Genomic DNA, 15,284 nt, shown 5'->3' with positions numbered 1-15,284 from the left:
AGGAATGGGAGTTGGTTGTCCTTTTCTTCCTCTCTAGTGAATCGGATTCCTCTGAGTGTGGCGTTGATGGTCCAGTGTGTGTTTTCTATTTCTGTGTTTTTAATGACTACAAAGGTGTCATCTACATATCTGACCCAGAGTTTGGGTTGACTTTGCGGTAAGACTGTTTGTTCTAGTCTTTGCATTACCGCTTCTGCTATGAGTCCAGAGGTGGGTGAGCCCATGGGTGTGCCGTTGATTTGTTCATATATTTGGTTGTTGAATGTGAAGTGTGTTGTGAGGCACAGGTCCAGTAGTTTGAGTGAGTATGCCGTCTTTGTTGATAGGTTCCCCGTCTTGTTGTCTGTTCTGTATGTCCAGCATGAGCAAAACCAACGTAGTATACAAAATCCGCTGCAAGGACTGCACAAAACACTACATAGGACAAACAGGAAGACAGCTAACGATCCGTATCCATGAACACCAACTAGCCACGAAATGACATGACCAGTTATCCTTAGTAGCCACACACGTGGATGACAAGCAACATGAGTTCGACTGGGACGACACTACTATTATAGGACAAACCAAACAGAGAACAGCCAGGGGATTCCTAGAGGCATGGCACTCATCCACAGATTCTATCAACAAACACATCGACCTGGACCCAATATACTGGCCACTGCAGCGGACAGCTGGAACTGACAACCGGAAACGGCAGGGACAGGCCACTATAAATGCCGGAGGAAACATCACAGAAGTGCTTCACAGGAGGCTCCCAAGCACTGAGGATGTCACCTAGACAGGGGACGAAATGTCTGCAACACAAGATCCTAACAATATTTATATGCTATTTTCAGTACATTTCTTAATATATTCACATTTCAGTGAATCCCTTCTAATCCCTCTAGGTAAATTACCAATTGATTAACATAATATAAGCAAGATTGCATGTGTTCTTGTTAACTGCTAATAATAGTAAATAGAAACATTTAAATTCACATTTTATTAAACTTGTCTACGTGCCATTATTTATCTAGCATTTAAGTTGTTAATCTTGCATATGTTAAACATTTCTAAATGCTTATTGATGGAGCTTCATAGTTAGAGGTAATGTTTAACATACCTTTTGGCAAAGATAATGTAAAAACATTTTTCATTTGGTTCTGGGAGTGGAATGTATTGAGGTTAAGTAGCAAGCAACCACATAGTTCCTTTCTTCTTTTGTTGCAGCATGAAAATATTCTGGACATTTTCTGACAGCTTTAAATTTCAAATTTATATTTTAAGTTTAGATCCGTAAACTGTCCTATTTCTTTGTAATCACCCACCACAATCCTCCCATCTCTCAGCTCGGACATACTGGGGTTCCAGACTTTGCAGGTGGCAGACTCACTGCATGATCTGCCAGCAAGATGAATGCAGAAGGATGGAATCTCTGCCAGTCTGTGGCCTTGCCATTCCCAGCTGGAGAAAGCTGCTGCCATATGCTTCATTAAGACTCTGAATTTAAGACTGATGATGGCTGATTTTAAATACCATTGGAAACATAGATTTGAACTTGGACCCTTGAAATAGGAATCTAGTGTTGTGTCTTTAGCATAAGTAGAGACCTTTATAGCACTTCCATATGGTTTTTGGATTAGTTACAAAAAAAGTCACAATTTGTATTTCTTATATATGTGCACAGGTATAAAGGTATAAAGATCCTCTGTTGCTTTGAAAGCAGAAACAATAATAATGCTATGTACTGGATTTCCTGGGTAATAATGAACAAGTAGGAGTGTATCATTGTAAAATACAAGAGATTTTAAGGAGATTGGAAAGCCAGGCTAAATAACATCAATTAATCATTATCATAGTTTATGATTGCCACTGTGGAATTCCCTGCAAAGGTGAAATCTAATATTCAAGCCTATAGTGAATTACTCTAAAGTCAATCATATTCTCAGAATTCAGCAATGGTACTGACTATATTTACAAATGATCTGGAAATGTACAATAAATATAGCTTTTCACAAAGTTTGTTATGAAGATAATTTGCTCTAGATTCGCAGAAACATTTCCCAGCAGCCTGATCATCAAGTATAGCAGATGCTAATTGTTCCTTTGAGGCATGTTGGAAACATAATCAAGTAACCCTAACAAATGATTTATGCGATTAGTACACTCTAACGGGAGGAATTTAAATCACTTTAAACATTAAGTTTGGAATCGTCATGCCTTCGTTTCAATCTAGTTGCATGAAATACTGCTAGAAATTCGACAACATTTTAATTTTGAATTGAAATCATATACAGTAACATTATACATGCTAAATGTACAATCTTTACATGTTCCCTTAAAGCCATATTGAGCATGTTTTGTTGCATTACCCAATCTTGAAGTATCTTTTTATTTTAGGAGGCCGTTTGGTCCTTCAAGAGTGCTCCACCACTCATTATGATCGCGGCTGATCATCCAACTCAATAGCCTGTTCTCACTTTTCCCCCTTTGATCCTTTAACCCTAAGTACCATGTCAGCTCCTTGAAATCATACAATATTTGGCGTCAACAGCTTTCTGTGGTATTGAATTCTACAGACTCACTACTCTTTGGGTGGAACCTTTTCTCTTTGTCTCAGTCCCAAATGGTTTACCCCAAATCTTTGTGACCCCTGGTTTTGGACTCCTTTGTCATTGGGAACATTCTTCTTGCAGCTACCATTAGAACGTCCCTCATTCTCCTAAGCTCCAGCAAATAATCAAAACTGATTCAACCTGTCCTCATACATCAGTCTCGCCATCCCAGGAATCAGAGTGGTAAACCTTCACTATACTCACTCTATAGCAGGAATATCCTTCCAAACCTGCACACAATGCTCTAATTGTGATCTCAACAAGACCCTGTATAATTGCAAAATATTTCTGTACTCAAGTCCTCTCACTCTGAAGATCAACATACGTTTTGCCTTCTTGACTGCCCACTGCACCTGCAAGCTTCCTTTCAGAGACTGGTGTACAATTGCACATTCCAATATGAATAACCTCTCATTTAGTCACGTTATACTGCATCTGACATGCAATTGCTCACTCACTCAGTTTGTTCAAATCACACTGAATCATCTCTGCATCCTCATCACAGCTCACTCTCCCACCCAACATTGTATCATCTGCAAATTTGGAGCTGTTACATGTAGTAGTCTAATCTAGATTATTAACATATATTGTGAATAGCTGGAATCCTAGCACTGATCCCTGTGGTAGCCCACTAGTCACTGCTTGTCATTCAGAAAGGACTCGTTGCTTCCTTTTGTGTGTTTCCTCTCTGCCAATCAGTTTCCTATACATTTAAATATACCACCCCAATCCCACATTTTGTAATATTTTACACTAAGTTACATTAAAAAGAGAAGCAATGGCCTAGTGGTATTATCACTGGACTGTTAATCCAAAGATCCAAGTAATGTTCCAGAGACCTGGGTTCATATCGCTCTGTGGCATTGAATTGAATTGAATTCAATGAAATATATAGAATTCAGAGTCTAAACAATGACCATGGTTGCTTGTTGGGAAAACCCATCTGGTTCACTAATGTGTTCAAGGAAGGAAACTGCCATTTTTAGCTGGTTTGGACTACAAGAGACTCATTTGTAAATTTGTCCCTCACTGCATTGGAATTTTCTCTTTTCGATTCAGGGCCCTACACATAGAATCTGTGACATGACTCTCCATTCTAGCAAGAATTCCAGCATATTATGTTCGTTTATCCTCAAGGGGCCTCACACAACTAGATTGCCAATTATTCATTTCTCATTACACAATGCACAAACTAGGATGGCCTGTTCTCCAGTTGGTTCCTCAACATATTGACCCAGAAAACCATCCCATATACACTCCAGGGATTCCTCTGCCACAGTATTGTTACAAATTAGATTTGAGTCAAGAGTGTGGTTCTAGAAAAGCACCAAGGAGCAGGAAAGTTGACATTTCGGCATCAGGAATGAGGCCGGGAGCCTCAGGGATGGAGAGAAAAATGGGAGGGGGGTGGAGCTGGGGGGGAGTTAGCTGAGAGTGCAATATGTGGATGGAGGTCTGGGTAAAGGTGATAGGTCAGAGGGGAGTGTGGAGCAGATAGGTGGGAAGGAAGATGGACAGGTGGGATGGGACATGAGGATGGTGCTGAGCTGGAAGGTTGGAACTGGGGTAAGGTGGGGGGAGGGGAAATGAGGAAACTGGTCCCAAGGCAGAAGATGAGGCGTTCTTCCTCCAGGCGTCAGATGGTAAGGGACTGGTGATGGAGGAGGCCCAGGACTTGCATGTCATCAGCAGAGTTGAAGTGTTCAGCCACAGGGCGTTGGGGTTGATTGTCCCGGAGATGTTGTGATTAAATTTTGCCCAATCTAGATGCAGATTAAGATTACCTATGGTCATCAAAGTTCCTTTATTGCATGCATCTTTAATTTCCCAGTTAATGCTATTTCCAACATCACTCCTATGATTTGTGGCTCTATACACAGCTACCACTAATATTTTTTGCACCTTGATAATTCTCAGCTCTTTAACCAGCAATGCAACTCCACAGGCTTTTAGTTTTTGTCTGTCTGTCCTAAATTCTAGATAGTCTTGGATATTAAGTTCTCAACCCTGATCACCCTGCAGTTATGTCTCCGCAATCTCAAATTATTTCATCTATTTGCACAATCAATCCATTGTCTTTTTTAACATTACTTGTCCTGTTTCCATTATTTTTCACTGTAAGCCTGTTTGATACTGTCCCATCATTTCTCTGCCTATCGCTTCTTTAATTCCTCTTTCTTTTTTTTTGTTTTTGTCCTTGATTTCCTTTTGTAGGATTTCTTACATAGCTTTCCACTCCCCTGCTTTTTTAGTTTCAGCCTCCCCTACCACTCTATCAAACACCGGCCCAGATATAACCCATCCACTTTGTTTTGGTCCCACCTCCTCTCAGAACCACTCTTAGCGCTTCAGAAATCTGAAATCCACCATCTCTCCAGCCTTTTGAAATATCCTGCTATTTCTACTCTGACTAGTAGTAATCCTGGAATCACTACCTTTGAGGTCCTACTTTTCAACTTACTTCCTAATTCTTATATATTCTGCTTTTAGGACATCATACCTTTCCTTTACCAAAGTTGTTTGTACTGATGTCTACCACAGCCATTAGTTCCAGTGTCCTGTGGCCACTTTGAGACATTATTGACCCTAGCATCAAGGAGGCAAGATACCATCATGAGTCTTGTGTGCAGCCACAGAAACACCTGTCTATTCCTCTTACAATTGAATATCCTTTAACTATTGCATTCCCACATTTTTACTCTTTCCCTGTACAGTAAAGCCAACCATGTTTCAACAAATTAAGTTGTTGATGGTTTCCCCTGAGAGGCCATTCCCCTTAGCAGTGTCCAAAGTGGTATAACTGTTTTGCAGGGGAATAGCCATTGGAGACTTTTAACTTCCTGCCTGGTCCTCTTGTTTTTTTTCTGGTGGCTACCCATTCCCTTCAGGCCTGTGAAGTCTCAGCCTGCAGTGTGACCACCTTTCTGTGTGTGTTAGCCATTATGTAGGTGCTCCACAGTGTTGCCAGCTGCCTCTCGAGATCCAAAACTTGGGTTTCCAAACGTTGCAGCTGAAGGCACTTCTTGCACAAAGGCTGACCCTGGGTGCTAGAAATGGAGCCACCTTTCCATAAATAGCAGGAAGAGCATTTCACAGCTTTGACCTCTCATGCCATAACATAGTTTTTAAACTCAACCTTTTGGAAGATGTTTAATATCAAATAGTATCAATTATTCAAGGCCCTTTATTCCATTTCCGCATCAAATTCCCACTATGCTCAATTTCCCAGAAACACATATCTGGCTGTGTCTCACTCAGAATGTGTTGTCTTCAGCTACTTGTGCAAAACGTATTTACCAAAAAATTATGATGCATAGGTATTTTTCATCCTTTAATGGCCATCTGTATGAAATAAGCAAATTATACTTCAGAGAAAAATATTTCAACTGAGTCATTTTAGTTTCAACATGATAGCAGCCATATAAACAGTGCAATTGTGATATTTAAATTTTGGAGGTTTTGATCTGGAATGGAGATAAATTTGTTTGAATAATATGGTTGATTTTGGCTAGAAAGATTTGTGTGAGTGCTATTAATTGAACACTCATTGTTTGAATGCAGCGGTGTTAATAATGACATTTCTCCGTTAAAAATAATTATTATACTTTCATAACAATTGTTGTTAATGAATAGAGAGCTTAAGTGTAATTTTACAGCAACCAGGACTTAATGAGAATTTTAAAAATATTTCATTGAGAAAAGTGTCCTTACTGCTAAAGTTCTACCCACTAATGTGGGTGTTCTGTGATCAAATGTGGCTTTTGCTGTTGTTCTGTCAGTCACTACCAACAGGTATACAGAAGACAGCTTCTGATTTATGTGGAAAAGTATCTCACCTGGAGGTTTAATTTCCTATGACATGTTCCTTCTTTATTTTGTAAAATTGCTCTATGCATAATTCAATTGGAATAATGGGCAGTGATAAAATAGCCCATGAGGCATTAGGTTTTGCATTTTTCAAGGAAATTAAAGCCCCAGGAGCTTCATCAACTGGCCTGACCAGCACTGAGAACTTGGTATTGCAGGATTGTGGTAAGGATTCATGCGATACAACTGTGACCCAGTATATTTACTCCACTCTAGACCATTTCACACAGGTGAACAGATGAAAAGGAATGGAACTGAAAAGAAAAACTCTGGCCTGAATTTGTTGATTCCTAATGACGGTCTTCAGTTCAAGTCTTACAACTGTCAGTTACTCAAACTAATCTGCTTAAGTTATATCATTTTGTAATCTGCCCAGAATGGACTATTGTATGGAAGTGAGGTTTTCTATCAGGCCAGCTGATATTGCTTATCCACTCGCTGAGTAGCAGAAAGTTGCAATTGAAAAATGGCCAGAAGAGATAAAATTTAACAGTAACTGTAAGATAAAAGCACTGACTTCATTTGTTAATTATTTAATGGCATTTTAATTTTTTTTTCAGGTGTGTACATGGTATTTGTGTGCCCATCAATGCCTTCTCGTACAGCTGTAAATGTCAGATGGGTTTCAAAGGTGTACTGTGTGATGAAGAAGAGGAGCTTTTTAATCCCTGTCAGAACATCAGGTGTAAACATGGCAAATGTAGGCTTTCAGCTGTTAGCAGACCTTATTGTGAATGTAATAGTGGATACACTGGAGAGAACTGTGACAAAGGTATGGGCAGCTCATTTTAAGTAAGGTTCTGAAAATAGGTTTGACAATTTTTATCCATCATAGTGTACTTTCCGAAATGTATGAGTTTAATCCAAAATTAATTTTGGAATGCACCATTAGCTTGCTTTATGTGTGTTGCTAAGATTGTGAATGAAACCATTGCAGGAATTAATCACTTTCTTTGCTTTTGTACTTTTTGTGTCTTATTTCTTTCCTCGAGAAAAATGCCTACATTGTATGTTATGCAAAATAAAGCAATTTGCGGAACATCAATACAGAATTATATACTTCTTCAAAAATGATGACAGGCCTGTGACATAAAATGTTTCTCATCATTCACTGTATCCCACACCCCACAAGTTGAAGTCTGTTGGTTCTTTCAGAAGTAGCTGTTCTTTTCTGTGTGGGAAAGAATGTCTATGAAGTATGTTTTCTTCCTTCCTTTTAGAATAAACACAGATCTCTCTGTATACCTCTAAATGAATTGTGCTGAATGCTGACAATGGCATGATTGTATCCTAGATTGCACTTTCAACTACTAATGCTTGTATTTCCATATGCCTCAGTTTAATTCATTTTCGTATAATAAGCTTTCATTAAATGAATTCAAAATCCTTCAATTAAGTAGGTTTAATTTATCAGCTTTGACCTCACTGCTGTTTATCTCACTTTAACATTTCTATATCTTCCTGGAATGAGCAGCAAAATCCAATGATTCTGCACTTAACCCTAGTACAAACTCTACCTCTGAGCTCTCAGCTTCAACTGACCAATCACAGCACCTCTTGCAGGTGAGACAAACGGGAAAAGGGTGAATAATTTGTTTTTCTCTTTTCCTGCTAGTTATCCTTATCTAAAAAAACTTTCATCTTTCTTATTCACTTGTTTAAATCCAATAAAATTCTCTTCTTCTCCATGATTCTGACTCAAACTTTTCCCAGTTCTTTTAGCTTGTGCAGTGTGATTTTCTTACTGTTGTTTTGAGTGTTAAAGCATGCAGTCAGTGATAGTTTATTCCCATGTCTTGCTGGTTCATGTTTCTGCACTAGATGACTGAAGACACAGTCAATACATAAATAAGTGTGCAGCTTGGTACAAAAATCAATTGTTTTGTACCCATAAAAATTTATGGAAAAATTGAAGTGCAAAGGGAGCTTGTGCTCATCATTCTTAACATAAATATGAAACTGCAGATTTTTTTGTCATAAAGCACTATGTTTTCAGTCTCTAGTTATAATGGTATTTACTACTGTATTAGTCCATCTAAAATATATTTGATAGCAGTGCAATCCTAAGTACCAAAATACAAAAATAGATATCAAAAGAGCATTCTGCAAGAGGCAACAGTATTACCTGGTTTCATTCCACAAATGATGAAGAGATTAAATCTCAAAGTTATGAAGCTTTTCCTCACAAGTGGGAGAAACTAGGTATAAATTCAGTCTCGGTGACTAACATATTTCTACAAGTGTAAAGATGCCTTTGTTTACAGGTTTATTGTCTTTTTAAAGAATTATTTAAAGTATGTGCAAGTTAGTGCTCCCGAATGTATAACTGGCCACAAATAGAAAGCATCCTGAACCTACTGAAATCCTGAACTTTCTGGGAATGTCAGATTTCAAAATTTACTTTTACTACTAATTAGTCACAGAGTTTGCATGAGTAATTAGTTATTTTTGTCATGGGTTGGGAGCATCATCCAATTCTTGAAAAGATTATGATGATTTGCTCTCTTGAACCACACCAACAATCACACAAAGCTTCTTTTGTGAACCGATGAAGAGAATTCATCAAATTACCATTGACTCAAACTTTGTTTGACCTCCTTGATGCTGTATTTAGTGAAATGCTGCCTGATGTCAAGAGTTGTCACCGTCATCACATCTTTAGAGCTTGGCATTTTTGTCCATGCTTGAACTAAAGTTATGAGTTAAATGGGCCTAGTGAAACTCACATTGACCATTACTGATCAGTATTGCAATATTAGTGCCAGTTGATTATGCTTTTGATGATGCCTTCCAATACTTTGCTGACGGTCAAGAGACCAATGGGACAGTATTGGTCAAATTGGACTTGTCCTGTTTTTTTGTGGACATACCATTATCTGGGCAATTTTCCACCTTGTCGGGGATAGATTGCAGTTTTGTAGCTGCACTGGAACAACTTTAGTCAGTGCCACTGCTAGCTCTGGAGCACAGATTTTCAGCAGCACAGCCACATTGTTGTGAGGGCCCAATGCTATTGAGTCTTTTACTTGATATCAGGTCAAGTGAATTGAATTGTCTGAAGGTCTGACATCTGTGATAGTGGGGACCTCAGGAGGAAGCCAAGACTTGATCATCCACTGCACACTTCTCGTGGACAAATGCCTTGTCTTTTACACTGATAGTCTGGGTTAGCGCTTTGATAAGAATGGAATCATTTGAGAAGCCTCCGCCTTCAATTAGTTGTTTACGTGTCTAACATAATTCCTGACAATATGTGGCAGGATCACAGAATATTAATCTGGTCCTTGTGTTGTGAGAACTCTTAGCTATATCTGCAGTATGTTGCTTCTTCTGTTTAACATGGTTGTGATCCTATCTTGCATTTTTACCATGCTAACACCAAATCTGGTGCTGCTCCCAATGAACTCTCCTACACTGTTTGTACCAGGGTTAATCCCTTGGCTTGATAATCATGGTATAGTGAAGGATTTGTCAGACCGTAAGATTGCAAATTGTGATTTAGTACAACTCTCTGTGGCTGATAACCCACAACATGCCATAGAGACCGAATCTGGCGTGGTTAAATCAATTCTGAATCTATTCCATTTGGCACAGTGGTAGAGCCCACACAACAGGATGGACAGTATCCTCAGTGTGAAGAGGAGACTCCATCTTCATATGGATTGTATACTGCTCAGTCCTACCGATACTGTCATGGGAAGATATGTCTTTTGCCAGATAACACTGGTAAAGTAGATTTCTTCACCTTTCTGGTTCCCTCTTCACCGAGACTGGCACCGTAGGTAAGGAACAAAAACAGAAATTGCCGGAAAAGCTCAATAGGTCAGGCAGCACCTGTGAACAGAAATTAGAGTTAACATTGTGGGTTGAGTCACCCCTCCTCAGGGTTAACTTTGATTTCTTTCTGCGGATGCTGCCAGAACTGTTGAGCTTTTCCAGCAATTTTTTGTTTTTGTTTCTGATTTACAGCATCTGCAGCTCTTTTGGTTTTTACACTATGTAAGGAGACAGGTTTCTTTCCCTAAAGGACATTAGTGGACCTGATGGATTCTTACAACGATCTTGTAGCTTCATGGTCACTAGTTTTTAATTCCGGATGCACCGCCCAAAAAGCTAAGCATCCGATGAGGAAGGTGTTATTGCTAGAAACAAACCAGAACTAATGCTTCTTCTTTTTCTCACTTACAGAAATTTCCTGTAGAGGGGAACGAATCCGAGATTACTACCAGAAGCAGCAAGGTTATGCCGCTTGCCAAACAACCAAAAAGGTCTCGCGGTTAGAGTGCAGAGGTGGATGTGACAATGGGCAGTGCTGTGGTCCTCTGAGAAGCAAGCGACGGAAATACAGTTTTGAATGCACTGACGGCTCTTCATTTGTGGAGGAGGTGGAAAAAGTCGTGAAATGCGGCTGCTCGCGATGTTCTTTGTAAAAGCTTCAAACGCTTGCCCTTTTTCAAAACAATGTGCACCTGGTGACTGTGTGGGACGTATTTTTGCTTCCATGGTGGAGATATTTGAATTATATTGTAAAATACAGAACAGACTTATTTTTATTATCAGAAAATGACTATTTTCTTCATTTTCAAAAATGTTTCAAGTCTTTTTGACTGAAAGTTGTTGCAACACGCATAAAATGTTTGTCAGAAGCCAAACCATTTTGGACTGGATTTTGACTTTTCCTGACTTGGCTAAAGGAAGTTTTCAATATTTTGACATCCAGTGGACAGTAGAAGTGAAGTCCAAAGGAGGAATGTGCCACCGTAAGTGAGTGATGTTTATTTGAAGAAGATGACAAGCTGCAAGTCACATCAGTTCATCTTCAACACAGAGACACAGATGTAACTGTGCTGTAAGGTCATGAGTCAAGAATGTGTATCGATGAAGACGCCCAGAACTTCTGCTGCCCTTTCACATCTTGAATATGTGGACAGTTATTTTTTTCTCCCCAGTATAATGTGTACATTAGCATATTCGAGCTTACAAAGTGTTTTAGCAAGCCTTGTTTCCAGTATTAATTCTTTGTAATATAATTATAAATGGGGACTATACAACCAATAGAGAATTGATGTATGGATTACTTAGTTGGATAAAGTTTTGTGGTTTTCTTTTGAAATGAGTTTACGCAGTATTCAAGATATCATTACGAAGTATTTATTGTATCAAAAAACTTGTACCTAACTTTGCTAGATCTTCTCTTTCACTCCATTTTTGAATCTTTAATATATATTAATTTATATTTCGTCCTCATATTTTTGTATGTTAAAAACATTAAAAAAAGATTGCAGTTTTTTATTTTTATTTTTTGGGGGGAGATAGACTAACTAACAATCTAGCATGTCCTCTCGGGGTGAATTGTCTTGTTATCTTTTTGATCAGCTGTGTCTCCCGTAATCCTGACCAATGACATTGCTTTGGTTTACAAAGCCTGGGAAATAACCTCAGCCTAACAGTGTCAGATGTAACAAGCCAGTGTATATTTTGTGAATTCTGCTGAATTTGAACCTACTTTGACAAACTAGAGTTCTTTTTGTTATAGAAGTGATTTTTTTTTTCAACCTCCACCTCCCCTTTATCCCTCTCCCCTGAAATTTAGTAAAGGTAAATTAAAACACGTGCTGTTTTCTGGCAGATGAACAAGTTTTTACATATCAGGATATTGTTTGGAGTTCCTCAATTTTCTAACTGACTGTAAATTCAGAATTGTCTCCTTTTCTTGACTATTGAAATTACATGTCAGCCTGTTGTTCTCCTACAGTAACTTGTTGCTGCTAAACCACAGACTTAGAGTTGATAAATTTAAGTAGCTGGGCTGTGCTCTTTACAAATTAAAGAATGGGAATGCCTGTGTAAATACAATTCGGTTTCCTTTGTTTTTTTCCTGAAACTGGTTACTGTACATGTTGACTGATATCAGTGATGCTACTGATGTTTGTAAATTAAATCAAATATTAACTTCAGTCAGATGTACTCTTGCATTTATTGATTGGTTGTGTAAAAAGTAAAGACGAAACCCACTTTTTGCCTCATTCCATCCTTGCTTTTAACAACTCAAAGGGAAAAGTATAAATGCACTAATCTCTGAGCCTCTAATCGCTGTTTTAGATTGGGCAAGGTTTAATTATTCTGGATGGTTGTCTGAAACTGGAGTCCTCATTCAATTATTTAAAGGTACTACACCACTCTTCAGCCCTGTAATAATAATTTGAACTGTTGTCACAACGAATAAAGCCCGCCCAGGAACTCTTGGCACCAACAATAGCATTATAAGGTGCGCCAGTGTTATTTAGAGAGATCTTTGTTCAAGTCAGATAAGCTTCTAGCTAGATTTTCTAGGCTGCCCCTGGAATTATAGGCCTCATATTTAATTTTGTTGGATCCTGGAGCTCTGTGGATGTGGGCTTGGGGAGTGACATTTTGGGAAGCACAAGTCTAACTCAGTAATCTGTGTGCTGTGTGGTCTACTGGTCAGAATGTGGGAGTAGGCAGATTGCAGAAGTCCACAGTGTTGACAGGAGAGGGTGAAAGAGAGGAGGCACGGGAGGCATATGTCACATGAGTCTTTCACAGTTAGACATCTTAACTCTATTTGAGAAAAACATTGATCCTAGCACCTCTGCTTCACTAGAGAGGCTTTGACATAGATAAGCCACCTTTTGCAGCACTAACATGAAAGTGTAGCATTCTTGGTAGTGGGTATAAAGGTTACTGCAGCTCTCAACGACCACACCGCAGAGTCACTCCACTCTACAGCAAGTGGTATCATCTATTTTCAGTTGAATGTTGGATCAGGAAAAAGCTTTGAACCTTGCCCTAATTGAAGGCTGTCGACAAATTCACCACATAATTGGTTGTGTCCATGTAGCTTTTGCATGCTCCATCCAAAGAACACATCCTTTTTACAATTAGTATACAAGTACTGACAGTGCTTCAGGCAGAACTGTGCTCCATTTCCTTGCAAACGTTATGATGCTCCAATCCTTATCCATTGTATTGTGTGTCCTCTCTTCTACCCAGATTATCAGATGTCAGGCTGTTTGTTTGAGGGTGAGAGAAATCCTGAATGCATGGATCATGACACTTCTCAGGATCCTGAATACAGAGACTGATAAGTGATACACATAGTTGCACCTCTTCCAGAGTTCTAATCAAATAGACAGTTGGCAAACTGAAACAAAGGATTCATTTCCTGGATATGTCTGGAGTCATCTGACAGCCCCCAAGTCCAATGTAGAAAGCTGTGTACTATATAATTTTAACTTTGCAAAGCCAACAAGTACTTGAGGACAAAGTGGAGGCACAACAGCACAAGGGTTACAAGGAAGCTGAGAATGAGCAAGACTAAATATGCCAGGAGCCTGAGATCTCTAGGGCAACAAAAAACAGTTTTGTTGAAGTAGCCACCACCTGACACTCTGTGCACTCTGGTTCTGATGCCTGAAATGTTGACTCTGCTGCTCCTCGGATACTGACCTGCTGTGCTTTTCCAGCGCCACACTTCTTGACTCCGACTGTCTGGCATCTGCAGTCCTCAGTTTCTCCTAAACACCAACTGTCCTTACACCCACCAGATGAATGCATTCAGATTATAACCACCTAGAGTGCTGGGTAGCAGTAAACACATTATAACGCTCATGCAGCAAAACTCTATAATGATAAAGAGGTTCATAATGATTCACTTATGCATTGGATAAAGTGAAATTTAAAAGTTAATAATCACAATTGTATAAGCACTCAGCCAACTTTCAATGCTTGTTTACCCTTTTTAGTGCTTAGACAAGATACTTTCCTAATACCTACAACATGGGAATAAAAGTCTGATGAACTTCCATTGAGAACATTTGACATGGCTAGCGCATGTGATCCTTACTAATTCTAACCATGAAATAATCTGCTCAGACTGCAGTGCTTCAGCTACTGGCACAGTCTGACCCAGTTGGCTAATTGACATTAACATAGGTACTGCATGTAAGGGCAGCAGGTGAAGACATGTTGTTGTACTTGCAAAGAGTCGCACTTTAATCCCTACCACCCCAACAAGATTTGATATATTAGTCCCATGATTTGTCAGTTCATCAGCAGCAATATTTGAGATTAATTGTACTATACAGAGATGCCCAGTTAATTCTATTTGTATACAATTTTATCTTCAAATAAAGATCACACATTGTTTCACGAACTTTTTGTTGTATGGTTTATCTGTTACATTGAGAAGTAAGGTGCAAAATTATGGCAGTGTGTCTTTTGAAGATTTGCTGAGAAAATAACTGATGGGATGGTGAAACATCAATTAAAGCCTGCCATTTGAAAGTGATTCCACTCCTCTGTATGAATCCTACACTCTGTACCTTCATTCTGGGATCAAACTCACTGTGGTCAGCAAGCCCTCAGGTAAGCTTGCTCAAACGTGGGGAACTTAATTAGCATAAATCTACCTGCTGCGAGTCGTTTAAGCAGGTACAGCAATTAAATCATTGGCAGGAGAAACATTATTATCAGTGCTGACTGTAATGTTCTTTTAAGAGGTCCAGAGGAAGATAAATACTATTGATTGACTGACAAACAAATTTATCTAGGAATGGCTCCTAAAAGCCATTATAAACTTTACATAAAGTTCTTTTCATTGCTTTGTTTTGAAGTCTGGATGGCTCTCCAATTCACTAACCCTTCAAACTGTATGAATAATTAGTTCTTTTTGGTATGGGATGTCAGTGTCTGACTGCCTGTTGGATTATGGTCAACTGACAGTCTGTGTTTAGGAGCAATTGCCTCCAATATCTGCCCTAATAATAGGGCCTCATTATCTGGTGGACCTGGAGAGGG

General features: G+C 39.0%; 1 protein-coding gene across 1 annotated transcript in view; it reads left to right on the top strand.

Moving 5' to 3' along the window:
- slit2 (slit homolog 2 (Drosophila)) overlaps window positions 1–14,640 on the top strand; it is a 457,736-nt gene extending 443,096 nt beyond the window's left edge. Inside the window, exons 35-36 of the mRNA XM_043700598.1 lie at window positions 7,025–7,236; window positions 10,653–14,640. Coding sequence (XP_043556533.1) covers window positions 7,025–7,236; window positions 10,653–10,894 — 454 coding nt within the window. The 3' untranslated portion in view covers window positions 10,895–14,640. The remainder of the gene's footprint in view (window positions 1–7,024; window positions 7,237–10,652) is intronic.
- Window positions 14,641–15,284: the final 644 nt, after the last annotated feature.

Source organism: Chiloscyllium plagiosum, chromosome 1, assembly GCF_004010195.1.
Source record: "Chiloscyllium plagiosum isolate BGI_BamShark_2017 chromosome 1, ASM401019v2, whole genome shotgun sequence".
Taxonomy (NCBI): Eukaryota; Metazoa; Chordata; class Chondrichthyes; order Orectolobiformes; family Hemiscylliidae; genus Chiloscyllium; species Chiloscyllium plagiosum.
The sequence above is the reverse complement of the archived record's forward strand: the minus strand, read 5'-3'. Positions and strand labels throughout refer to the sequence as shown.